The sequence below is a fragment of the Sceloporus occidentalis genome, unplaced genomic scaffold (genome assembly GCF_023333645.1).
Source record: "Sceloporus occidentalis isolate IW3139 unplaced genomic scaffold, rSceOcc1.0.p SCAF_1, whole genome shotgun sequence".
Classification (NCBI taxonomy): domain Eukaryota; kingdom Metazoa; phylum Chordata; class Lepidosauria; order Squamata; family Phrynosomatidae; genus Sceloporus; species Sceloporus occidentalis.
Window position 1 is genome coordinate 182,764,210 of NW_028316981.1, and position 27,158 is coordinate 182,791,367.

Below are 27,158 nucleotides of genomic sequence, written 5' to 3' on the forward strand. Positions count from 1 at the left end.
AAATAGATAGTTTGGTAGAGGCCTTGAGGCCAAATTTGATGAAGGGCTCTCCTGCCATCCTGACTGTCATTGCCCTCGCCTCAGAGGGACAGAAGAAGAGGGAGGCATGGCTCCACCATGGCTTGGTCCAGAAGCAGATGCAAGGTCCTCCTTCCATCCCAATAGCCACTTCCCTGGCCCTGGAGGGAACGATGCAGAGGCAGGCACAACTCCACCATGTTTATGCCCAGAAAGAGATGAAAGGCCCTCCTTCCATTCCAACAGCCACTACCCTGACCTCGGAGGGAAGAAAGAAGCAGGCACAACTCCATGCCTAGGTCCAGATGAATGGCCCTCCAGCCATTCCAATGGCCACTGCCTTGGCCTCAGAGGGAGAGAAGAGGCAGGCATGGCTCCATTATGCCTGGGCTCAGAAGCAGATGAAAGGCCATTCCAACTGCCAATGCTCTGGAAACAGTAATAGCTGCTGGATTTAATCTTCTGCCCCACTGCCATTCCCTTTTCCTTGTGTGTCCTGTCTTATTTCAATCGTAAACCTGAGGGTAGGGTCAAATTTACAACTGTAAGCCACTGACGAAAAGTGCTGTTGGATCTATGCCAGAAAAAAGACTTTTCAATTCACAAAATCAAATACTGGCTATGGAACAGAGACAGCCTTGATCGCCTTGGTGGATGACCTACGCAGGGAACTAGACAGGGGGAGTATGCCTCTGTTGGTTCTCCTGGACCTCTCAGCGGCTTTCAATACCATAGATCATGGTATCCTTCTGGACTGCCTCTCTGGGATGGGGCTTGGAGGTACAGTGACTCTGCTCCTTCCTGGAGGGGCGAACCCAGAAGGTGATATTGGGGGGGGGGGGGGACTCCTCTTCGACTCCCTGGCCACTGAACTGTGGGGTCCCTCAGGGTTCTGTGTTGTCCCCTAAGTTGTTTAACATATACATGAAACCACTGGGAGAATTTGTCCAGAGTTTTGGGGTGCGGATTCATCAATATGCAGATGACATTCAACTCTACTACTGCTTCCCACCTCAATCCAAGGAGGCTGTCCTGGTCCTAAACCAGTGCTTGTCTTCAGTAATGGACTGGATGAGGGCAAACAAGTTGACACTTAATCCAGACAAGACAGAGGTGCTCCTGGTCAGTCAGAAGGCAGATCGGGAAATAATTCCTTTTTAATGTACTTATTTATTTATTTTAATTTTAATGTTTTTAATTGTACTGTTTTTAATGCTGTGAAGCCACTCTGAGTCCCAGTCCTGGGAAAAGAGCGGGATACAAATAAATATAATAAATAAATATAAATAAAATCCCAAAATATAAGAGAAAATTACTTAAAGATGATCTTTAAATGGCATTTAATGCCTGACAAAATTATTAAAATATACAAAACTGATCAGGATAAATGTTTGAAATGTAGAAAAGGTAGCAGGTTCATGGGTCCACATGTGGTAGAATTGTTTTGTAATAAAAAGATTTTGCAAAGATATTGACACAACAATCAGTGAAATGCTGAGTATCAGATTTCAAATGGAACCTGAAATATATCTACTTAACATGGTCAACAAACACCAAATCCAGCTGGAAAAGAAAACTGACAAAATATAATATTGTCTTTATAGCAAAAACATCACTTGCCCAAACATGGAAAACATCTAATAATCAAACAATAGATGACTGGTTACTAAAACTGGTGGAAACAATGGAGATGAATAAATTCACATGTTGGATAAGTGACAAATCTTCAGAAAAAAACAGAATCAGAATGGAATACCATTATGGAATACTGCAATTATAAATGGAGCAGAAAATGGACTTAAAAAGGAAAATTTGAAATAGATAAGGAAACAATAAGTCAAAAGTGTAACAAATCATAAAAAAACACTGAAATAATGAATACAGATCAGACAAATTGAACAGAAGTTGATAAAATTCAGGGAAAAGTCACACAAACCAGCAAATCACAATAGCAAGTACATTTCTATACTGCTTATCAGTGCTTTTAAGCACTCCCTAAGTGGTTTACAATGTGTAAACTAATTGCCCCCAATAAACTGGGTACTCATTTTAGTGCCCTATGGAAGGATGCAAGGCTGAGTTGACTCTAAGCCCCTGGCTGGTACTGAACTCACAATCTTATTCTAACACCATTAGAATATACAGTAGAACAAATATAAATTTAGGATCATACGGTATTAATAGATTTGCACAAAGCTTTGAGAACTCAATGAGAGAAGGTATAACTTCATTTACTACATAGATATAATTCTCGATTAATTTTGTTTTGTAATGAACATCATTTAAATTTAAATATAAGATATAAAAATAAATATAAGATTAGATATGCATTTAACATGAAATGAAAGAAATGTAACAAATACCATGTCATGGAAATGATTTTTGTTGTTATTTTTTTTATACAGAACTGTTTTTAATAAAAATAAAGTTTTAAAAAAGAAAAGCACCACATACACTGAAAACACTATATAAATAAACAATGATGATGACAATATTATCCAATTGAAATAAGGGAAGGAAGGACAAACTGCCAATCTGTTTGAGCAACATAAGCATTACAGGTATTTTCCAACTCCTCAAATGTTCATCACATTCCAGCTTCCCTCCCTGAACCTGCTTTAGCATACTTTTGTTCTCTCCCACAAGTAACTGCACTCACCTGGAACATGTTGGTCTGCAAATTTGATGTTGATGATGTAGTTGCCAGGCTCTGTAGGGCAATAGGTGACTTTGCAAGTCCCATCTTCTAAGTCCTCTGTGTTGATGTCAACTTTACTGGGTCCTTCAATAGATAAACTCAGTCCACCATAACCTAAAGGAGAGAGAAGCAGTTCGAGATTAAGAGGATGTGACTTCATCATCAAAGCTGCATATGGCAGGTAAATATACTAGGGATGATTGAGAAGCACGTTCTGTTTCTATAAAACCTGTTACATTTGCAAATTGTCAAAAACAAAAAAAATTCCAATATACCCATTAAGACAATTATTAAGCTCTTTTAATAATTTGGCTTTGAAACCCTGTTTTTTCAAGCCATCATTATAGCTTAATTAGGGTTGCAATTTTTGGGGTTGGGGGAAGACTTTGCATCTTTCACCGTTACCTATCAGGCAGGCATATCATGGTTCTCTTCATGCTAATACAGTCGGCCCTTCTTATACACGGATTTTTTTATACATGGATTCAAGCATCCACGATTTGAAAATGTTCCAAAAAAGTATAAATTTCAAATATCAAACCTTGATTTTTCCATTTTTTACAAGGGATACCGTTTTGCTATGTCATTATATTTAATGGGACTTGAGTTTCCACGAACCAAACCCCAGCATATAACAAGGGTCCACTGTAATAGCTATCCTTATTGAATCTTAATTAGTGTAGAATGGTGGGAATATTGTTTAGGTCTTGTTTAGAGTTTTAGTAATAACTTGTCAAGATTTACAAACTTGTTTAAAAAAAACTAAGAGGTCACACAACTCTGGTATAAACATGTACGGACACTAGCTGAGAGACTACAGAATCTAGGCCAGTGATGGTGAACCTTTTCGAGGCCAAGTGCCCAAACTGCAACCCCAAAACCCACTTATTTATCACAACGTGCCATATCCCTCTGGCTTTCTAGTAACAAACTCTGGCAAACTCTGTGCTGGGGCGACGGCACATGTGCCCACAGAGAAAGCTTTGTGTGCCACCTCTGGCACGCGTGCCATAGGTTTGCCATCACTGATCTAGGCAAATAAAATCTCTTTTTTGCATAATTTATTTTGCACCAGCTACTCATAAAGAGAGGCTAGGAAATAGACAGGACTCCATCTTAACCCCGGGATTACCAGGATTCTTCTTGCTTTAAACCATCAATTCTCAGTTTGTGTTACTCCAAATGTTTTGTATCTCAAGCCTCAAAAGTCTCAAACAGCATGGCCAATGGTCAAAGATTCTGGTAGTTGAAATCCAAAATATTTGGGGTCCAATGTCTGAGAAGATACTGATCTCCCTTTCATGACTGCCATCATCATTGGCTTCATGGCTCAGGTGGGCCACTGATAAAAGGAAAATGCTGAAATCTCGATTCTCAGAATGGATTTTAGCTCCTTCTTAATCCTTCCAAATTCTGAAAAGTAGGGCTAGTGAACCCTAAATGCATCAGATCCTGTCTGATCTTGCAAGCTAAGCAGGGTCAGTCCTGGTTATTAATTGGATGAGAGACCATCAAAGAATACTAGGTGCTGTAGTTTAGAGAAAGGAATTGGCAAAACCATGTCAGAGTATCTGTTGCCTAAGAAGCAACTACGAAAGTCATGGGGTCACCATAAGTTGACAGATGACGAAGGCACATGCACGCATGCACACATAAGGTACCTGACTAAAGGTCAGGCAGCAAGTTTGGGCTATTAATATCAGTTTTATAAAAGATCACACAGGATCATAGTTTAAACATTTTTAAACCCCACTTAAAATAAAACCAACATGTTCATACCAGCATCTCTTGTGTCAATGATGAACTCTGCAGGTTCAAAGGTCCGGCCCTCACTGAGCCCTGGACCAGAGACTCTGACACGGCTAGCATCGCCAATTTCTGACTGGCTGATCATCACTGTGATAGGGCTGTTGGGGATGTGTAGCCCGTTCTTCTTGATGTTCACAATGTGCTCTCCGATCTCTTTGGGCACAAAGGAAATTCCTACAGAAATAAGTGGGGTGGGAGAGAGGAAGAGAATGCTGGTCAATATACTTCAACCCCATTTACCAACTGTCTGGGGAAGGGGTAGGGGTGTGGGAGGAGATGGTATGTCAGAAATCAAGGATCATGGATACTCACCCACATGCCCATTGCGCAGCCGCTTGAGCAGACAGGGTTCCTCACGGCCAGATGGTGGGATTACTGTGGCAGTCAGCTGGCTCAGGTCTGTCTCTGTGATGTTCAAGGGGATGTCGGCAGAAGAACCCACTTTGAGGTGTGACATTCGCATCGTGTCATCTCCTGAAAGAGAAAAAGAGATTGGACATACTTTGGTATACGATAGGTAGCAATCCATTCATCCCCTTTTCCAGTATGGCCTCAGATCTCACCAGTAATCTTGGCAGTGAAGGGACTTCCTGGGATATGTTTGTCATTGTATTTCACCAGAATGTTGTAGTCACCCGGTAGGACTGGAAGATAAGACACTGTGCAAGTGCCATCCTGGTTATCGGTGCAGCCAATCTCAGCTTTAGAGGGGCCTTCAATAGCCAGGGAGAGGCCACCTGCAACAGATTCAGAAAGTGAATCAGGGAAGGCAATGAGGAGTCCATTACTATGAGTAAACAGGATAACAACTCAAAAACAGGCCTATGCATACTCTGTTAATCAAGTCAAGGATGAATTTGTTTGGCACAGACCTGAAGAACCTTTAATTATTACCATTCAGCAGCCTATCCACCAGGCTGAGGAAAAGAGCGGGGATGAAAATAAATGCCAAAGTCTCATAGCCATACTAAAACTTGTCAAAAAGATATCAATATTTTCTGAAGCCAAAAACAACAAACAAGCAAAACAGCCCACAAAGTTTACTAACATCTAGAACACATATTACTGATTTAATTTATTTATGATTATCTGAAGCTAAGGTTGTGACCTTGGTTTTTGTGAATCAATACACACACACACACCTAGCTATGGCAATGCATTACTCTTAGGGTATCTGAATTGTAGAAATACTGCAATTTGACAGCCACTTAAAATGCTGTAGCTCCATCCTACGGAATCCTGGGATTTGTAGCTTTGTGAGACACCAGCTTTCTTTTGCAGAGGAGGCTAAACACCTTGTGAAACCACAATTCCCAGGATTCCAGAGGATGGAGCTGCAGCACTTTAAAGTGGTGTCAAAGTGCAGTATTTATGCAGTAGAGATGTGTCCTTAATCAATACAAGAAGTATTTCCACTGAAATCAGAATTGCAGCCTTCCCAAGTTGCCAGCTCTGCTGGACTTTGTTCCTCCCTAGATTTCATCCTGCAGCCTTTGGTCCAGGCTTTGGAACCTCTTAACACTGAGATCTTGGGCCTCAGTTTCTTTGTTTTCTCCTCATTCTGTGTTCCTTTTTTCTTGTGCCCTTCATACTCTAAACATTTGGGCTTGGCTTACCTTCTCTATATTGATTCTTAAGCCACTTTTAGGAGGTTTTTCAGCTATAGAACAGGTTATCAAATCTTTGTTTGTTGAGGTATGCCTTCAGTTTGTTTGGTGAACCTATCAAGGGATTTTCTTGGCAAGATGTGTTCAGAGGGGGTTTGCCCTTGCCTTCCTGAGGCTGAGAGTGTGTGACTTGCTCAAGGTCATCCAGTGGGTTTCCATGGCTGAGTGGAGATTCAAATCCTGGTCTCTAGAGACATAATCCAACATACAAACCACTACACCATGCTGACTCCCTCCTAAAATGCTACAAATGAAATATGTCTCTAGGTCCTATTTTCACAATGTTAAGCCCATCTTTACAATGATAATTCTCCCTCCATCAATGAATGGAGATATCAGGCAGCCGTTTTCTGCACCTACATGAAGCTGAGAGTACCTGCAACCTTATTTAGTGTCAGAAAGATCCGAGAGCCAACTATCAATGAAATGGACTATTTCCAAAGGTATGTGAGCTTAAATAGGGCAAAGAAGGAAGTATCATGAGAACTTGTCTGACTCACCTTCTCCTGCATCTTTTGTATTGACAGTGAAGACTGCTGGCTTGTTGACCACCCCATGGATAAGTCCTGGCCCATAGGCAGTCACATGACCACTGTTGACATAGTCGACATAGAACTGAAGGGGGCTGCCTGTTGAGGGGGAAGAAAGGTATGGCGTCATTGGGTTACGTACTCTTCTCCCTCCCCATAAACACAATCCAACATCCAATCAGAACAAGTCAAGACAATAGCACAGCCCTAATATCTCTGGCAGAAGTTACCTGGGATGTGCATATTGTCATATCGGATGTCCATCTCATGCAAGCCAGCCTCTGTGGGGGCATAGCGCACTGTCACTGTGCCGTCCTTGTTGTCCGTGATGTCTGGCTTTGCTACCTTGCCAGATGGCATACGCACCTCACCTTCAAGGGAAAGAGAAAAAAGACAAGACAGTCAGCTTTAGACAGAGTAGGAAGCCAAGGAGCCAGGATTTCACATTAGAGAAGATCTCTCAATAGAATCTGAGTTCAATTCCTCAATCCAGTAGCTGAGAGCTAGATCAATTGTTTGCACAAAGCTGGAATCCCTTTTGAAACAGGGTACAAGGCAGGAGTGCCCATTGTTTCTTTTCATATTCCATCTGTGCTTGCAACTCTTAGCATGTACTATTAGAGAAAATTCCAGGATCAATGGATTTGAGCAGCATATCATTTTAGAATTTAATTTAGAATTTAAAATTAGAATTTTAAAAAATGCAGACAATTTTTGTTGTTCATTTCAAAGTACAAGCAGCCGGTCCCTCTTTTAATGCAGCTGATTAATAATTTTGATAAAATATTTGGGTATTCAATTAACTGGTCCAAGTCAGAAATATTGCCAGTGGGAGACAAGACAAACTCTAGTATATTTAAAGCATGGCAGTTTCGATATCATCCAAATTCTATTACTTATTCGAGTACAATTAACCTTAGGGATTTATTTCAGATGATTGATCTTAAATAGAAGTAAGCTGATAAAAGGTATTGCACAAGATTTAGAGAGATGGGTGAGCTTAAGGATGATTCTCTGCAGTAAGATAAACACATAAATGAATGTTATACCTAGAATTATTTATGTTATTCATGAAATTTATCTATTTATACCTTACAAGCATTTCCAAAAACTAAATGAATCATTCAGGCTTCAGAGTGGGTTACGGAGTTGAGACTGCCATGGTCGCCTTAGTCGATGATCTCCGTCTGGCCACTGACAGAGGAGATACTACTCTGTTGGTGCTCTTGGACATCTCAGCGGCCTTCGATACCATCGACCATGGTATCCTTCTGGAACGCCTGGGAGAATTAGGTATCGGAGGCACTGCGCTCCAGTGGTTCCGATCCTATCTCTCGGGTAGGTTCCAGATGGTGAGGCTGGGGGACAGTTGCTCTCGTAAAAGAGAGCTTACATCAGGCGTCCCTCAGGGAGCCATTCTGTCCCCCATGCTATTTAATATTTACATGAAGCCGCTGGGAGAGATCATCCGGAGCCATGGAGCTCAGTGTTATCAGTATGCTGATGACACCCAGATCTATCTCTCCATGTCTCCGACTGAAACAGTGACTAAGGATGGCATCTCTCCTCTGGATGCCTGCCTGGGGGCAGTAATGGGCTGGATGAGGAAAAACAAACTCAGATTGAATCCAGAGAAAACAGAGGTACTCTTGATAGGTTCCCCTAGCCCGGGCAGGGAAATTTGTCATCCTGTCCTTGATGGGATTAAACTTCCCCTGAAGGATAAAGTACGTAGTTTGGGAGTACTCCTGGATCCATCCCTACATTTATCATCTCAAATAGATGCGATGGCCAGGAGTGCTTGGTATCAGCTCCGGCTGATTCGCCAACTACGTCCCTGTCTGGACCGGAGGGACCTAGAAAAGGTAGTACATGCGCTGGTAACCTCTCGTTTGGATTTCTGCAATGCGCTCTACATGGGGCTACCTTTGTATCAGGTTTGGAAACTACAGCTGATTCAAAATGCTGCAGCCAGGTTAATTACGGGGACACCGAGGTCCGACCATATAACACCTGTTTTAAAATCCTTACACTGGCTGCCTATATGTTTCCGGTCCCAATACAAAGTGTTGGTTATTACCTTTAAAGCCCTAAATGGCTTGGGCCCGGGTTACTTGAGGGAACGCCTCTCCCTACATAATCCTCCCCGCACGCTCAGAACTACAGGAAAATGTTTACTCGACCACCCTAAGGTGAGATTGGTAACAACACAGCAACGGGCATTTTCAGCTGTAGCGCCCTCTTTATGGAATGCCCTACCTGAAGATATCCGCCACAGTGGAACGGTGGAAGCCTTCAAGAAGGCTTTAAAGACTTATCTCTTTCAACAAGCCTACCCTCCCAATTTCATCTAAGATTCTACCTCCTCTATTGTTTTTGCAGTTTGGTTTTAATAGATTGCTATGTTTTTAACAGTTTTTTATCTGATGTTTTTACTGTCGTTTGAATTTAATTCTATTTTAATATGTATTTTATGATGTAGACTCTTTTTACTGTTTTTACTGTTTGATTAATGACATGTACACCGCTTTGATCATTGGAAAAGCGGTTTATAAATAAACATAAACATTTGTGGGGTAGGGGGGCTCATCTCCTAGAATTTCAATGAAATGGATGAAAATCAATGGGGAAGGATTGTTTTAGCCTTCCATCGGGCATATTTGTTTATCTTGGACTAATTTTTGGATACAGCCACTTAAAGTAAGTAATCCACTAGGGTCGGCCTTGGTGTCGTCATTTCTGGCACTTTTTATTCAAATAGACAGGAAGTACTTCTTTCCCATTTTATTTTTTTAAAGGCAGAATTTTGCCAAAGATTTCAACAGTTAGAACTCTGTGTCTTACGATATGCTCATGCCAAATGACTTTATGTGGGAATTCACATTTGAAAATTGGTAAGGAACCATTTTTATGGAAGGTGTAAGCCAATAATGTGATTGTTACCTTAAATCAGATACTCGTCATTGAGGATGAGTTTTTGCCCTTTTCAGTCTTGCAGGACTGGTTTAAAACTACCACTATCAGCTAAATGGTAGTATTTACAGTTGGCCCTTAGAACTCGCGGGGATCCGTTCTCCCCCCCCCCCCCCGCGAGTTCCAAATATTGCACACATTCAAGCCCCATAGGTCTGAATGGGGCACATGCCCCACTGCCGTTAATGGCGATTGCCCCTCCATAGATTTCTAAGTCCGCGGACTTGGAGGGGCAACTGTACAACTGAAACATTTGTTACAATTCAGATTTTCAGATTTAACTACATTCAAGGTTCCCTTAGTATACATTAATTGAGGCTAACCAAGTATGCAAAACAACAATGTATATGTATAAATTTCTGTTTTCTATAAATAAATATGATGAGGTTTACAGTAAGTATGGAATAAAGACTTGAAATATCTAATGCTGACCAATTAAGGGCCATTGGTTTAACACTATTATTAGTATGGCTACAGGTTAACTACATCTTATATAGCAGAATTGGCTCTTTGCGGATATTGGTTGCCACAACACCTTTTCAGGAAAGGGATTTCTAAATAAGCACATTGTTGGAGATGTAATCATGATAATGCTTCCTTAAGACTATGTTTTACAATTGTCCCATAGTGGCTGTATTTTGGGAGATGTAATCACTCAAGTAAATTTGGTTTTGAAAGGTTCCTTGATATTCAGCGATATTCATATTGCTTTGAATTATTTACCTGTTTCTTGGAAATTAACAAGCAATCAATGGAAGTGGATTTTTACATCCTTCTGACTGCTAAAAGATTACTACTTTGTTACTGAAAACAAATAGTTTTTCTCCACCTAGATCCAATGGATAGAACATCTAATGTAGCTTGCAATGTTTGAAAGAAAATATATAGACAAAATTTACAAATGGACTTATATTTGGACATTTGGTCAGTTTTTATAGAAATTTAGAACCAATGTGGTGAAATTTAAAAAAAAATTTATTTCATTTTTAATTTTTTTTTTAAAAAGGCTGGAATCCCTTAGGACCCTTGCAAAGCAAGGACTTATTGAAGCAGATTACAACATTTCGAATGTTAACTGTAACACAGGGGTTAGAAAACATGCAGCCGTCAAGATGTTTTTTGGACTGCAAACTTCCTTGATTCCTTACCATTGCTTCAGATAACTAGGGCTGATGGGAGCTGCAGCGTAAAAACATCATTCTAGGGCTATCTTTTATTCCAAAATCAGAATAAATCTAGATCTTTTCCTAGTATTACTAATCTTGAGGAAGTATCAGAAGCTGAAATTCCTGTCTGAACCACCAGAAATATTATTCCACCAACACTCTGATTGCATCAGGAATTCTTATTAAAAAATCAAGAAAAAATCCAGTAGCCTAGTTCTGACCCCATGCCTTCTGTGTGCCTGAGATATTATTACACAGACACCCACACACACCAATGGTGCTTTATAAATTAACACACACTGGCCTCATATAGGCCTTAGATTTAATGCCAGGTGGGGCCAATGAAAGTCTTTTACCAGGGGCCAAAGACAATCCTTCTAGCCATACAGCATCATACAGTATTACCTGTGATTTCTCCTTTCTTGATGGTAAAAGGGATAACCAAGTCGAAAGGCCGGAGCCCAGCATCCAGCCCATTGACAGGACGATCTGTTGCCTGGAAAATAAAGGCACCCCACCACCCCAAGAGAATAGTGAGAATTAGGTTTTTGAGAGCCATGGGAGACGAGATGGTAGGAAAGAATGGCAAGAGTCCATAAACGCAGCGATGGAACACAGAGCTGACAAAGACAGATCCACAAAAGGTTACTTGGTGGTTTTTCTTCTTATACAGTAGTTCCTAAGTGCTAGTTGACCAGTGTTCAAACAAATGGTTTGGGAATCCCTCCTCCCACTTTCTTTCAGTCCTTCAGTTTCAGGATTTGTAATTAAGCAAAATGGCAGGTAATGAAGCAGAATTTAGCGTTTGCTCTAAGCTGTGATCAAGAATTTGGACACCATGAGACCCCTGGAATGGCTGACTGGGCATTCTAAGACACGGCCCCTGTTTCCAGAGCTTGCAAAAGTTGTCTCCCTCCAACAATAATTTTCAGAATCCAACAGCCAGCAATCTGGGAGTTGTATCCCAAAACACAACTTTTCCAAGCTCTACCCATTCCAAGCTGACATATTTTAGAACTCTCAATTAAGAAGCTATCTTTGGTTTGGTTCCCAACCTCAGAAGCCATTCAGCCCGATGGGATATCTCCCTCTTTCATTTGAGGGGCATTTGGATCAAATAAGAGCTGTTTCAAGGTGGTGCTTCCTGTAGTATTAAAAGCTGCTCTCCAAGGAATTGGGGCACTACTACTAGGAAGTATCACACCTTCTGTGCAGTTTGCTTTGTGTGACACCAATGTAGAAGGCACAATGACACGGGAGCCTAGAGAGTTACATATCAGAAAGATAGCTCCCAGAATCCCACAGGCCTTTGGGTGGTAGTCCCCAAAATTAACTTTTCCCCAAGTTTTGGATAAGACCTAGCAGCTCAGCTTCCCTGTCCTTATTTCTATGCTGCATTCTCCCTTTGGTCTGGGCACTAGTTACCCCAATTTGGCTGAATTCAGATGGAATCTCAAGTGGTAGAAATCCAGTGATCTGCAGGTCAGTTTCATGTTTAGCTTCAGAGACAGGGACCTTTTAGTCCTTCAGACACTGAAATTTCAATTCCCAAAAGATCCACCGAGTACAACTACTGGCAAGGGGGCTGTGGGAGCTATAGTTCAAACCATCTATATAGCTGAAGAACCTCCCTACCCATCACAACTATAACTGTCCTGGGCAACAATTAGCATGCTAAGTAGGATTCCAGTTGTAGTTGTCCTTGAATAATTGTTACTTAAGTCTCCATAAAAGCCACGAATGGGAGGATCACTGCAGAGCTACCTGTTGCATTCCTTCATATTCTGGAAAAAATGGATTTAGCACAGCCTGAGTGAGATTGGCAATCCCCTGGAGCAGAGGCATCGACAAGGACAACACACAAAGCATGGATGGCCCCCCTGCCCAGCATCAAGAAACAGAGGGATATGACCTCAGACAAAGACAACTGGGGAAAAGCCCAAATCCTGTCACATTCTGGGAGGATCTCTCCCCACCTCTGGAATTCAGGTGCAGTGAGTCAAACGCAAGGGAAAAGTGGGGAGGGGAGAGACCCTGAGGTTACTTATGGAAACAGGCTATTTACAGCAGCATTCAAGCATGCATGCACATTTGGAATGAGGGGAAGTGGAGGAAATGTGACTGCAAGGGCCATTTCTAGACCAAATACATCCAAAGCCCTTCAGTTGGGTTCTTGTGAGGTACCTACACAAGCAGTATTTTTCCCCCCTCCAACGTTAAAAGCAAGTGCATCAAGATTTATTTTCATCAGGAATTGGTGAGGGAAGAGATCATTAAATTTGAGGAGGCATCCCCTCCTCCGCATCAGGACTTAAGCAAAAGGAACTGAATTCCATCTTCTTAGCTGCAGCAGGGATTTACACTTGGAGAGTATCAGGCCTCCAATGCCACCATCAGCTTGCAGAAGCAGGGTTCCTGTACTCCAGCTAACCCAGTCTGTGCCAGAGTCATCATGGGAAGTGAGTTAGAAGGGGTCTCTGGTATTGTGACCTCCAAAGCAGCAACCCAGCCTTCCCCCACCCCCCTTCAGCCGCCAAGCAGTGCCAGACAGTGCAAAGCAGGCTACTGAATTCCATAGGGGCGCTGCCCCAAACTCAGAATGTGCTGGGCTAGCTTCTCCACCAAGAAACTGAACTGTTACTGCCGGTCCCCAGGGCTGCTGTGCACCAGGCGGATATGTGTAGGGTGGGGCACGCATCGGCTGAGCCATCTGCTGGGGGGTCGGGCGGTCACCATCCAGGGCCTGTGGCAGGAATGGGGTGCAAGAATGTTAGAATGGACCAATCAATGGAGAAGCCAAATCAAGGCTAGGGTGTCCATTATAACCTGGGGTGGGGAAAACCTGCAGCCTTCCAGATGTTAAGGACTGTCTCCACTGAAGCCTATATCACTGGCCAGGCTGCCTAAGGCTGATGGGAACTGGAGTCTAGTAACACCTGGAAAGCCCCCACATTCTCTAGTCCTGGATTAAAAAAAGAGTGCTTCTTTCCACTTCAGAACTTTGCGCAGAACAGTTTAAGAGGCCTCAAAGGCAAGTAGTTATCTTAAAAACCATCTCAGAGGATCTGCAGTGGCTACTGTCTCTGACATAAACCCAGCCATTTCCCAAAAGAAGAGACAATTTCAATGCCTACTCACAATTACACAGAAGAATCTGTGTCTCCCCTCAACCCATGCCATTCCCTGGTGGGAAGGGAAGCATCCCATATAGGCTGTACACAGAAACAAACCCATGCAGGACTCCTTATATGCCAAAAACCAGTTTGTGCAAGCCAAAAGTAACTTTTCTCAAGACCTCAGTGGCACCTGGTGGCTCTAATTTCAGTGGGGTGATATAACCACTCTAGGCTTCAGTCTGAACTCTCTGGCCAAGGTGCTGAACATAATTTTGGAGCAGCATTCAGCAATTTGAACATCTGAATGTTCAGAATAAAACCCAAAGCAGATTCACACCTCACAGACAAGGGAGTCAACCAGCCTTTACAATGAGTTGGGTCTATAAAAATACTATGGTATTCACTCGTTCTTTGTGAAAGGACTCTGGTTTTGAATTTGGCATGGTCACTAAATTTCCACAGCTACCAAAAGTCATGAGAGCTAGGAACTTATTTTTAAAGGAAACTGGGATTTAGATTCCAGTTCCTGAGAGCTATGCAAGCTGCATTTGAGGAAATAGGGTAATTAGAAGTTCAAAAGACAAAGATCATTAGGACAGCCCTGACACACTAGAAAAGGATCAACAGGTGCAGCTGGCACCCCATGTCCCTGTGCAAAATCATTTCTGCAGTCCCACAACACTGAGCTTAAGTATTAAGATGCTGTATGTTGTGAGAGTGCTGTAAGATCAGGATGGACAAGAAAGCCAGCATTGTTTACCAACCCAAAATAATGATCTCACTGCGGCATGTGCATTTTGTGCTGTGGTATGCCAACTTACATCTGGGGCAGAGGCAGTCTAGGAATGTAGCGTGTAGGTTCAGAATGGAATTTTTAAAAAATTCTTTTTTATATACATGAAGCCCACGTCATGGCAGGGCTAAAATATGTCTCTTTTTTATAGCATTGCTCCCTATATTAGAGCCTTCGTGAAGGGAGGAATGTTTTCACAATCACTGCAGTTTTCTAGCTAGAAAACATCCAATTTTAATGAGCCAGCAACAGCAGAGAGCATATAGTGGATAAGATCTATATCTGCTCTATTAGCAACATGGCACTAGAAGTCCTTTTAAGGTTAATGTGGATCATGAAAGAACAGAGGAAGAGCCTACTAGATCAGACCAAAGGCCTATCTAGTCCATTGGGGACCCAGCAGACTATGAGAGCAACTCCATGTCTAGTTTTTGGTCTCTTTAAACAACTGAGATTCAGAGGTATACATAGCCCTCTCAGACCAATAGTTATAGGTAGCCTCATCTTACATTAACTTTACTTCAGGCTGTAGTAAAGTTTTAAGCAAGTAAAATTTTATCCTGCATATAATTTTATGCAAGTAATCCCCACTGAATGCAGTTAGGGGACTTTCTTTGGAATAAACCTTCCTGGGACTGGCATTATGAATGTCATCTAGATGTTAACTAGGAAACGGAAACTGTGAGGAGGAGGAGGAGCTGGCAATGCGGCTGGGACTGAACAAAAAATGAGAGGTTTTTACAATTTAAGTTTGGCTTTGAAAGATGCTTTGCTCCTCTGGGGACATTTCAGTTTTCTCTTTTGGGGGTTGGAGGAGGAGAGAGAAGAATCAGGTTATTACTTTCCAGTGAGTCAAAACTTCCCTGGCTGAAGGATGTTATGCTTGTTGCTCTCTAAACACACAAGACAATAGCTAGAAAGGGCCGAAGCAATGCGGGGGGGGGGGGGGGACTGTCCTCCAGCACTCCCTCCCACATCTCTGTGATGAGCCAGAGGACTCCTTTTGTGCTGGAACCTGGAAAGTGTGACTAACATTTGAACAGGAAAGCTTCTTTAATAAAAGCCAAGCAATGAGTCACAAGTTCTAGGAAGACAAGGTGTGTGTGTGTAAAACATTCATGGGTTGCTAGCTTGCCTTTGGCTGTCAGATGGTATTTAACATAAATGCCATTGAGGGACTTCTCTTTCTCTCTCTCTTTCTCACACTCAGTTTCTCTCCTGAATCTATTTCAACTGTAAGACCAACGCTGACCCACAGTTTTACAAATTACGCACAATGGAAATGAAGAAGTCACACTTTCAGAGAATGAGAGAAAGACAGAGCAGTTTTGTAAAAAAAATGTTCTTCTATACTGAAACTGTATGTGCCTCTTTGCTACACACAGGGAGTTTACAGAGAAGCATTCAGAAATACAAATCTCCACCTGAAGTGAGTAACTTAGACTATAACAGTCTTCTGGCTACAAGTCAAGGAATGCTTACTGCTCTCAAAGCTTCCAAACAAGGATAGGAGACCAAAGAACTGGACATTCTCATAGTTTTAGGAACAGGTGGTTCTAGCCCTCAAAGTCACAAAGCAGTAAAATTTGAGATCAGGAGGGAATTTGAGCAAGCCTTCCAAAAGGCAGTTGTGGGTATTCTTGTTCATCTCTTCCTTCCCTTGTACAAAATACAATGTATTTTTCAAAACTGATCTTCATTTTTTAAAAAGGAGATTTAGGTCTAATCTGAACTCCCTTGTTGCAGAAATCTGGATTTTTGGCACAAAGAATTCATAATCCTGCATGAAAAACACAAATAGAGAGCTAGGTTCAAATTTTTGCCAACTAAAGAGAAATGTACATGGCCCAGATCAGAAGAACAGTCTGGCTTTATGAAAGGCAGAGCACCTGCCTCCCAAAGCAAGCAGCTAGATTTCAAGCCAGATGTTAAACCAGATTACACATATTTCAGATAACAGCAAGGAAAGGAAAGCCAATTTGACTTATAACCCAGAATCAGTCCAGGTATCTCATATTGGGGGAAGAGAGACCCTGGCCTTCCAGATGTTTTGGACTTCAGTTTGAATTATGAGACATGTAGGTTGAAAGGTTCCCCACCCTGGACAGACTCTGGGTTGCAGGTGACAAACACACAAAGGCTTACATTTCTGTTTAACACTTAGCACTGCTGTGCCCCTATATTTTGAAGGTAAGACTCCCAAGTCTCTCCCTCTCTCCCCACTGTAAACTATGCAAGTTGCTTTGTCTCCTGAGTGGAGTCATATTGTCCACATCTACCCAATAAGCTGGCTTCCCTCAACCTGGTGCCCTCCAGATGTGTTGAGCTACAGTTTTCACCATCCCCAATGGCTGTGGTGGCTGGAAAAAATTGAAGCCACAGCACAATCCATCTAGAGGGCACTAAGTTTCCATAGCCATCAAGCAGTACTCTAGCCATTTATAATCGAGATGAAAAGGTGAGACTTCTAGGATGGCTCATGCCCCAGGGAACATACCTTCCAGATGTTGGGAGACTACAACTGCCATCAGCCCAAGCCAGCACAAGCAACGGTGTGGGATGATGGAAGTTGCAATCCAACAAGATGTGGAGGCCTACTTAGTGACCATTCCTGGAAGAGAAACCCACCCCTACCCACAGCTGTCAGGTTGGCAAGTGTCCAAGCAGTAAAATCACTGCTGTACTGTCCTTCTACAGAATGCCTCAGACACATATACATTTCTCCCCAGTCACACCCAAGACTCACCGTGACCTGGAAAGGACTGTTGGGGATATGTTCTCCTCCAAAGCGCACACAGATTACATATTTGCCTGGTTGGGGTGCTGTATAGAAGATGTCAAAGGTGCCATCCTCATTTTCCACCACATCAACGTCCACCTCAGTGCCATCCGGAGTACAAACGGTGCAAGTCACCTTGCCCTTTCCAGCAGCCTTGGCATCCACAGTGATCACGGTCTCCTCGCCAATCTGGATGGTGGGGCCAATGCCAGCTCCTGGTAGAAGGGAGACCCATGGGGAATGGAGAACTTGATCCCAACCGCAACCCCTCTTCCCTGACATGCACAGGAGATCTCAGCCTAAGTTCCCAGCCTCTAACCCTAGCCAAAGAGACTGGCATTACTTTCCAACTCTCCTCATGTTCAGCCAGGGAAATTTGAGACAAAAAGGGTCAGTTTTCCAAAGGGATAAATATCTAGTAGTCAGCCAATTATGGCATGGGATAAATTGGCCGTTGTAGTTCAGACATTGCTCCTTCAAATGCAAAGCCTTTGAATGGACCCTCAACATGTTTAGCTCCTGAGTCATGCTGGAAAACTGATGGAAGGTTTTTCACAGACAACAATATCTGTATTTATCTACTCCCACAAGGATGAGTGTGTCTAAATTTGAATACCTGAGTTTGTGTTTTAACTGCATTTTGCTCCCTGTTGTTATGAGAAGCCCTGATTCTAACTTTGGGAAGAAATATCTATAGCCCCTGCAATCTGCAGACCCATAGCTGCTCCAGAATATACTTTCAGGTGTGCCACCAAAACACCTGAAGCCCTGTTCAGTAGCATTCAGATTATTCTGTTCTATTCTAAACTGGGGCTCTTGTTGTTGAGAATGAAGTAAGAACCTGTCACCCAAAGCATTTTCAACTGAGATAAAGGCTTCACTTTCATTTTCCTTTGTGCTCATGCAAGGGAAACAGAGGTTGAGATGTGAGGGAAAACCTTCCCATCTTCCAATGCTGTGGCACTAGGGTGGGCAAGAGGGAAGGGGGGCTTCAAAATCTTGCTGGCTGGTACAGGAGGCTGGGAACTAGGCCAGATCCCCCACTTCTAGGTTTCCATACAAACTCCAAGGAGCTGGCAAGACAGCATCACATTGAAAGACTAAAGCAAGACTAGAGTTAGAACAATCCAAAGCTATGATTGGACCCCAGCAGAAGCAGAACTTGTGGGAGAGGGTGCAAGAGTTGTTACAGCTTAGGGCAAGTGGGGGCATGCCAGTGCCAAAGTCCATCAGAAGAGGCCATTTCTCACTGGAAAAGAATCCAAGGCCTCCGTATTGTAAACTGCTTTGGGACCCATTTTGGGAAGAGGACAGGATATTAATCAAATAAATAAATAAATATTAAAGCAAAATAAGAACTTTGTTCTGTATACAGACAAGCCATCAGATGCCACTTGAGCATGGTTTTAATTGGTCCATCCCACTTAATGAGAAGTAACTTCAGAAAACAATGGTTATGGAAGGTCTCGAACAGCATGTTTTGAATACCTAAAAATCTATCCTTCTTTGGACACTAGTTACCAATGTAACTGACAGAGAAAAATGTCATGGACATGCTTGCCATAAGAGTTTGCTTCTTTGGGGTAGTAAATGCCTCCTTCTCTCACATCAACAAGCTATGGCAATTGTGCCTAATTTAGTAAGGGGACCCTATGGTCAATATTAGACACAATGTAGTCCAACCTGGGTCTTTTATTCTCACTGTGACACTGTTCTGGAGGGCTTGCATGCTGAGAAACCCTGTCAATTTCATTCACAAGCTCCCTAGTAAAGTAGCCAAGGGCAAGGAATAGGTGACTTCAGAATGTTTGGTGACCACATGAAACATGAAAAGTCCCCCTGAAGTGGCAAATGGAGATGTGCTTTGACTCCAGGTAGACTGGGCCGCCCATGGTAAAGAGCCATGCCCCACCAACTTGCTGCTCTCTCTTTCAGCCAATTTTAAGATGAATCAGTGGTATTTTAATACCCCCATAATATCAGCTGCTCTGAATATGAGAAATAGTGATCTGTTAAAGAACTTAGCTGTATTGGACCAAAGGTCTGTCTAGTTCAGCACTCACTCACTCACTCACTCCCCACAGTGGCGAACTGGCTCTGAAAGCTCACTGCATCTTGTGGAAGCAAACAGAACACTTTTGGTATAAACTGCATGCAGCAGTATCTGTTTTTAACTGTCCCGGATCTCCCATCAATCAATTTCATTGAATGACACCAAGATGAAGTTATTATGAGAAAAGGAAAATGAATTTGCCTGCTCAGAAGTAGCAGTTCACCATATTAAAACATGCAATCTCATGTGGCTCCAGGGTTCCACTGGCCAATTCTAAAATGTAGTCTTGAAAGGAAGATATTGCATATCTTGTGAAAAGCCAAGGCCAGATGTCTCACCAGTTCAGGTGAACCCTCCAAGCTGCTACAGTGCTTGCAACATGCCTCACCACAGAGGACAGCCTTTGCCCAAAGGTTGGAAAACATGCACTGTCCAGACTTCACCTCCCCCACCATACAATCTCATACACCTTGTTGTGCGTGCCCAGCTAGCCAGAAGACAAGATTTTGGGAATGGGGCACAGGACTAAGGATGGGAGAGGACAACCATGGGGGTGTGGGAGAGAAGCAGGGAATTCCAGGACTGCCATGCTCCTTCTCCACCTTATGCTCTTAGATCCACCCTGGGATTCACAGCCAGCAATGAACATTGGAGAGAAAGGGCATGACCCTTCTGCAAAATGACTGGCAGCCAGAAGTACAGACTAGAGAGCAGCAAGCAATCCTGCCCTACTGGCAGAAACCCAAATGATAAATTGGAACACACATTCCAAGCACAGTGAAGATTTATAAGTAAGATTTTTCCCTGCCTGTTCCCATCCCCGATTAAATTGTAAGAAAGATGCCAGCACTAAAAGAATAAAACCTCCCATTCTGAGAGGTAAAGAGAGGAACACCTTGGCTTGAGATATTCTAGAAGCTGCCACAGAACTATTTTTCCCCAACTGTTATCTTCCAGCTCTATGGCCTACATACCTCCTATAATCCCCAACCAGATTATGGGAAGATTATGGGAGTTAAGAGTTCATATATTTAGAAAGATTATTCCAAGCTTGAGGAAAACTGCAAATAATGCCATATCAGAAGGACATATCCTCTGTCTACCTTCACACGGATTACATTATCTTACTCAACAGAACTGATACTGTACCAATTCGTCTCTTATCTCACTGGAACTGAATGGTAGCAGGGATCTAAATCAGGGATCTAAATGGGGCTACTGACCATCAGGCTTTCTCTAGGATTGCAACTTTTGATACAATTGATGATCTGGGTGGAGCCACAGATTAACAGCATGCTTTGCTGTTTGAACTTAATTTGACTGTAGTATGTTTAATGCAGTAGGAAATACAAATACCTTTTTATAACCTAAGCTAAACATCAAACAGGTTTGTGCTTACTCTGCACAAAGTTTTTGCAATATCCATATTCATGCTTAAGGAATAGGCCACTTAAACTGGGCAACCCTAGTTTTAATATATATGCTCTCCTAAAAGAGCCTCTTTCCCACTATAGAAGTGGTTTGCAACTTTCTGACCCAAAGCTGTTTTTGGATTTCAACTCCCAGAAATCCCACCTATCATGGTCAACAGCGAAGGGGTGGGGAGTTGTACCCCAATTGACATCTGGAAACTTGCATGTTGGGAAACACCAAACTAGAATATGCCATTTAATCCAAATGGACTGGAAACCCTATTGCCTTCTTTCCAATTGTGATCAGAGGTGGAGTCTAAGGCAGGTATAGGGAACCATGCTAGGGAAAGGCTGCAAGGGGAAGCAGGCAGGCAGGAATATTGGAAGTGGGGTGCGGGGAGTGGGGAAGCCATTAGCAAGCTGCTTACCTAGCCCATGACCTCCAATCGACACTGAGGTGAAAGGGCAAAGAGCAAGAGTAATCAGAGTGAGACAACAATCGCAAAGAACAGTGCACAATTAAAAAAAACTACAAGAAAAACCACACACAACATGACATTTACCTTCCCCACAGTGGTAAGCAGTGTGGCCGGATGTGCCCGGCAAAAAGCAGTCAGTGTGGGGGGGCGTGGCGTTTTTTCAGCGTGGCTCACCCTATACCTCCCTCCTAATATGCCAGTGACCCTTTTGCTGGGAGGAGCTCTCACCTGTGACCGTACACTTGCTGGCATCACCAGTGGGCAGAGCACGGATACGGTATGGCGAGTAGGGAATTTCATCCCCACCATACTTGATGAGGATGGTGTAGCGGCCTGTCATGTCAGGCACATAGGATACAGTGTAGGTGCCATCTTGGTTGTCCCGAATGGTGGCTTTTTTGGGTTTGCCTTCAGGATCCTAATTGGGGTACAGCCCAGGAAGGAAAGGTTGAACAAGCAAGTAAAAATCTGAGTTAGGACCAAAAGAAGAACAGCAACAAATCAGTTGTTGCCCCAAAGCTACTATTATTGACACTTTTATTAAAATACTAATACAAACTATTCAATTAACTGTATCCTTTGAGATGAAAGGGTTTTTTTAAAAAAAAAGTTTAGAAGTTACTCATTTTATAGGGCGACAATAGCATGACCCATGTTTGAAGCATGAAAAAAATAAGGGTTGGAATCTTGTATCGACTATTTATTAAATATACTTAACTTCTGATATAATCATGGCAACAGTGTCAAAATCGTGACAAAGGAATAGTAAATCTAGGTTACTGTTTTTGTTATTTAATCATGATCACAATTTCCCCAGCAAAAATACTTTACTGGACATCAGCTGCATGGGAAAAGGGAGATCCATTTTGCCACATTGGAGCATGAGTGAATGACATTTCTGTCAAACTGGAGTTGGGACTGGACCAGGAGACGCTTCTTAGTTAAGTATGCTGATACTGAACTTAGTTAAGACTACTTAACTAAGTAGCAAACACAGCATTATGGCCATCATCTCTAATACGGAAGTCCCAATGTCATACTAGGACAGGGGTAAAAATCATGCAGCCTTCCAGATGATGTTGGACTTTATGACTGTTGTGTTCCCCAAAGCCCTAACCTGCACAGCTGTAGTCCAATAGCACCTGCAGGGCTACATAGCTTAGAATGGGGTTGAGAGGGACTATGTCAAATTCAGGAGGCCCCGTATCATCACTAGAATATATACGTTACCAGGCCAATGATGCAAAAGTAGGTAAGTATTTTCTGTTTTTGATACCACCCTCACCATAAGTTGGAAACTACTTGAAGGCACACAACAACAACAACAACAACGTTTAAAGCTGTTATCTTGCTTAGCTTGTGTGTAAATCCAGCACTGGACTCCATACATCTCCAATTTAAGTGGGCCTGTAAAGCTTAACCAACTTTCCTTCCCATTTTTTCCTGTCAAATGCTTTGGCTACCTATCTTGGAAATGACTCACGGGCCTGTTACAGACTACCAAAATAAAGCTGCTTCGGGTCTCTTTGGAGGTATGCTGTTTAAATGATGCATGCATCCTAAGAATCCAGAAGCTGCACCAAAGCTGCACTCCAGTGCTTAGGAATGGAGTGTGGCTTTGGCACGACCTCCGGACTCTTAGGACCCATGCATCATTTAAACAGCATACCTCCAAAGAGACCCGAAGCAGCTTTATTTTGGCAGTCTGTAACAGGCCACTGGCTCTAAATTAAGACTCCTCTCCCTCACAGATATCCAAGGTAAGAGCCCTTGACTTGTTCCGTACCGTGATTTGGACAGCCAACAAGCCCTCTCCAGCATCCTTGGCATCGATTGTAAACTCCACTGGCAAACTGGCTGGCACACCTGTTGTGTTCAGCCCTGGACCACTTGCCTTTACTTTGCTGGCATCATGTGTGGGTAGGACCTTCACCTTGAATGGGCTGAAGGAATAAAACAGAGAAAGATTTTGACACCATCCTGATTTTATGAGATTTAATAGAATGCCCCGAGGCTTAGTCTGCAGTTAAAAGAATGAAGACAAGTCCTGCAGCATCACTCCAGAGGCCAATCTTGTGTCTCTTTGCCCCCGAAAAATGCAAGTTGTAGGCCCACCCTGTTTCAAGTGACATGAAGCTTAAATGGCTTTAAAAGATTAGTCCTCCCCAGCCTTCCCTAAAGGAAATTCCTTCTTGCTTTATAAACTTTCAAACTGTCCTTCCTGCATTTGAGGAGAGGAGGGAGGTGTCATGAGGATAAGAACCTTGTTAATGCATGCCAAGTTTCAGTATGCCAAGTATCTGTCCCACAGAGGCTCCTGAAACTAGCGTCTGGCTTCTGGCCCACACCAGTCAATTCATAGCTCATACCTGCGTGGCACTTCATCATCTCCATAGAGCACAGCAATACTGTATGGGCCCTCTCTGCTTGGCACATAACTTGCAGTCTGGGTCCCGTCAGCATTATCCACCACATCTACTGGCTCAACCACCCCTGCAGAAAAGTTGCAAGAGGTGAGGTAAGAGGCAAGCCCCCAGAACAGCATAACTAGTCTTGGCAATTAGGGATTTCTACTTACCTTTGGGACCTTGGACTTTGACCTGGAGGGGTGCTACACCTGCCTTGCTGGTATCTATAGTGAAAGACTGTGGGACGTTGGCTCTGACGACACCTGGAGTCAGGCCAGGGCCTGAGCACTTAACCTTTGACGAATCCACCACATCATGCACTGGCACTTTGAAAGGGCTCCCTGTGGTGAAGACAGAGGGATATAAACCAAGAAGCTACACCTTCTGTTAAACAGATGCTCCCTGTATCTGTTGTTTTTTAGAAGGCCTCCTAGCCTGATGTTTCTCCCACTTTTTGCCCACTTTAGCTAGCCAGCATATCCCACCTGTAATACAACTGTCTGTTTCTTTAGTCTTTAAGTAGGATTTGAGAATATTGCGATAAACATTGACTGGCCCAAACACACTCAAGTGAGCATCATGGTTTTGTGAGAACTTAGCAGCTAGATCTCATAAACCATAATTCTGTACTCCAATCGCTGTAACACCCTGGTTCTCAAATTCTCAACCCATTTTGCAGGGACAACTAGGTTGACTATTCTTGAGCAGCCAAGCTTTTGCTTCTAGCACTTCAAACATGGAAACAATCCCTTGAAGATTAATCTCTATAATACAATACCAAACTTTCACTTATTGATTGTCTAACTTTCGCTAAGGGCGTAAGCACAGTCCAGACAGCTGCTGTCAAAGTAGTGAAAAGTCAAGAGTAGCAGACATTGATTCAGTTAGGTAGCCAAGTCTCTTCTCTTGTAAACTGAAATATGTTAAGGGACACACCTGGTTTCCATAGACCACTAGCACACCACTGCTATCACAGGGAAACTTGGTGAGGATATAGGAGAGAGCTTTCTTAGTGGCCACTGTCAGGCTTGAGAGGCTGGGATGGCTATGTCTCTGCCTGTGATACAGTAACCTTAGGGTTGCTATGTCAGGAATTACTTGAAAGCATACAGTATCAAAGGATATCAATAAAAAGAATCAAAACAAAAAACAAACCAGGTCAGCTATGTGTGAAATTGGGAAATTTTGGTCCTCCAGATATTTTGGACTATGCTGGCTGGGACTTCTGGAAGTCAAAGTGCAAAGCATCTGGAGGGCTAAAAGTCATCCACCCTGAGTTATAAACTGTGAACCCACCCCATTCCTAAGGCATACCTGGCACTTGGTGGCCACCGTAAGTGACATTAAGGTTGTAGGTGCCTGGTTCATAGGGGATGTATTCCACAGAACAGCTGCCATCTTTGTTGTCAGTGCAGGACATCTTGGCTTCCGAAGGACCTTCAACAGCTAGACCCAGCCCACCAGTACCAGCACCCCTGGAGTGGAAATAAATAAATATGTACTCTATTTTGAGCAGCCCCTTGACCTTTAGAATCCAATCCTGAGCAATAGGTAATTATTGTGAGTTTTCACAAGCCCTTGCCCCAAACAAGATTGAAGTAGGAGATTCCTTTTCAGACAGCCCCAAAGGGGGCAGGGAACATTACTGTAGTAGGAATAGCACAAGGGTGCATGACCTTCAGTCTTGTGTGATTTCATTAACTGGAAATCTTCATGGGTCAACACTTCACGGAGTAATAAAATCATTCACGGCCTCTGAAGGCACAAGCGATCAAGTCTTAACTGTTCAGCAATTCCAGAAGTGCGTACTTTATTTACTTAGAGTAAATCTGATAGGGAGGAAGCCTTATCCCTTCAGATGTTTTGGATTACAACCAGTAAGTAGAGGGAAAGCATTGTGAGAGTTGCAGTCCAAAACAACAGGAGAACCAAAGGTTCTCCACTCCTGGCTTGAAGCCAGCTGCCATGATCAGACCTAAGTCTGAAGCATCTTTCTGAGCCTAATGTTCTATTTTTTAAAAAACACATCTCCTTTTGAATTGTCTTCTTAGGGGTCATTCAGACATTGGGTTTTTTTTAGCACAGTGCTGAAAATCATCTCACTTACACATTCCAGGTTTGTTATTCACACTATGGAACAGCACTGATGCACATCTCTGCAAGTTCGGCTGCCCTCACATGCAAGCAGTTGACAATGCAAATGCATTTGGAACATGTTCAAAGCATGCCGAGTTTTATCCTGGGTCCATTCGGATTGATTGTTCACACTACTGACGATGCGGATCTTTAAAAAAAAACTTGGGGAAATACCCAATATCAATTATCTCGGATTAAATGGCTTTTTGGTAGCCCTTCCCAAAACTTAATCAGTTGCATTTGGGATGTGTGTGACCAATGGAGATTTAACCTGGATTCATCCTGCATTATTTTCACAGTGTGAATAACCCCTTGGTGATTATACTCTGCTTAATGGGCTTAGTGAATCCACACATGCTAATACTACTCCAGCATCTGCTGCAATAATCCCAGCAGGTACTCGAGTTAAGCCACCAGTGAACAGTATACAGTATGATCAATTTTCTGCCCATTCCTTTGAGTACTGGAAACCTTTGAGGGCAAGGTTGCATCTTTCTCACTGCCCTGGCTCAGTGCTAGGAAATTCACTCTCTGTAACATTCTTATCTACTATTCTTCCTTCAGTTTTACCTGGTTTCCACAGTGAATTTATTTGGCTTGTTAGTAGTCCCACTCTGGATGCCAGGGCCATGGACTCTAACCCTCGTAGGGTCACATCCTTCTGTTACTGGCACACGGAAGGGGCTGCTGGGCACGGGGCTGCCATCATAGGTTACATCAATAGAATGAACACCTGAAAAACAGGAGAAGCAGCAGAACATCTGTTAGGAAACAGGAGTCCCAACCTTGCCATTTACTTACTGCCAAAGCACACAGCAGATGTGGTAACCATACAAGAAATCTGAAGGCTGGTGGGAACTGTAGACCAATAACATCTAGAAAGCTACATGATTCCCACTTCTGTCTCAGAGACATAAGGAACAATTAAGCTCATGCTCCAGCTTTCAATGGCTGAAAGACTATTACTTGTGAAGAATGTCCTTTGCACTCTCTCTCTCTCTCTCTCTCTCTCTGGTTTGTGTCAACCAACAGTGCTTCCTCACTCCTTTGACCTCACTGAACGGGCCAGGTTTAAAACTTGACTCAAGATGCCCCAAATCCTTTGATATTTTAGTCAAGAA

General features: G+C 42.9%; 1 protein-coding gene across 4 annotated transcripts in view; it reads right to left on the reverse strand.

Annotated features, from left to right (window-relative positions):
* The window catches only part of LOC149322987 (filamin-A), a 108,885-nt gene that overhangs the window by 13,107 nt on the left and 68,620 nt on the right, over positions 1–27,158 (reverse strand). Inside the window, exons 25-40 of one of the 4 annotated variants that reach the window (XM_089485800.1) lie at positions 26,608–26,770; positions 25,216–25,376; positions 24,072–24,242; positions 23,863–23,986; positions 23,280–23,436; positions 21,722–21,911; positions 21,443–21,466; positions 17,517–17,764; positions 13,497–13,604; positions 11,267–11,357; positions 6,953–7,093; positions 6,693–6,821; positions 5,089–5,262; positions 4,838–4,999; positions 4,496–4,699; positions 2,678–2,830 (exon numbers count right to left, since the gene is read on the reverse strand). In XM_089485800.1, coding sequence (XP_089341926.1) covers positions 2,678–2,830; positions 4,496–4,699; positions 4,838–4,999; positions 5,089–5,262; positions 6,693–6,821; positions 6,953–7,093; positions 11,267–11,357; positions 13,497–13,604; positions 17,517–17,764; positions 21,443–21,466; positions 21,722–21,911; positions 23,280–23,436; positions 23,863–23,986; positions 24,072–24,242; positions 25,216–25,376; positions 26,608–26,770 — 2,400 coding nt within the window. The remainder of the gene's footprint in view (positions 1–2,677; positions 2,831–4,495; positions 4,700–4,837; positions 5,000–5,088; positions 5,263–6,692; positions 6,822–6,952; positions 7,094–11,266; positions 11,358–13,496; positions 13,605–17,516; positions 17,765–21,442; positions 21,467–21,721; positions 21,912–23,279; positions 23,437–23,862; positions 23,987–24,071; positions 24,243–25,215; positions 25,377–26,607; positions 26,771–27,158) is intronic. The other 3 variants (XM_089485801.1, XM_089485802.1, XM_089485803.1) reach the window with 3 other exon arrangements.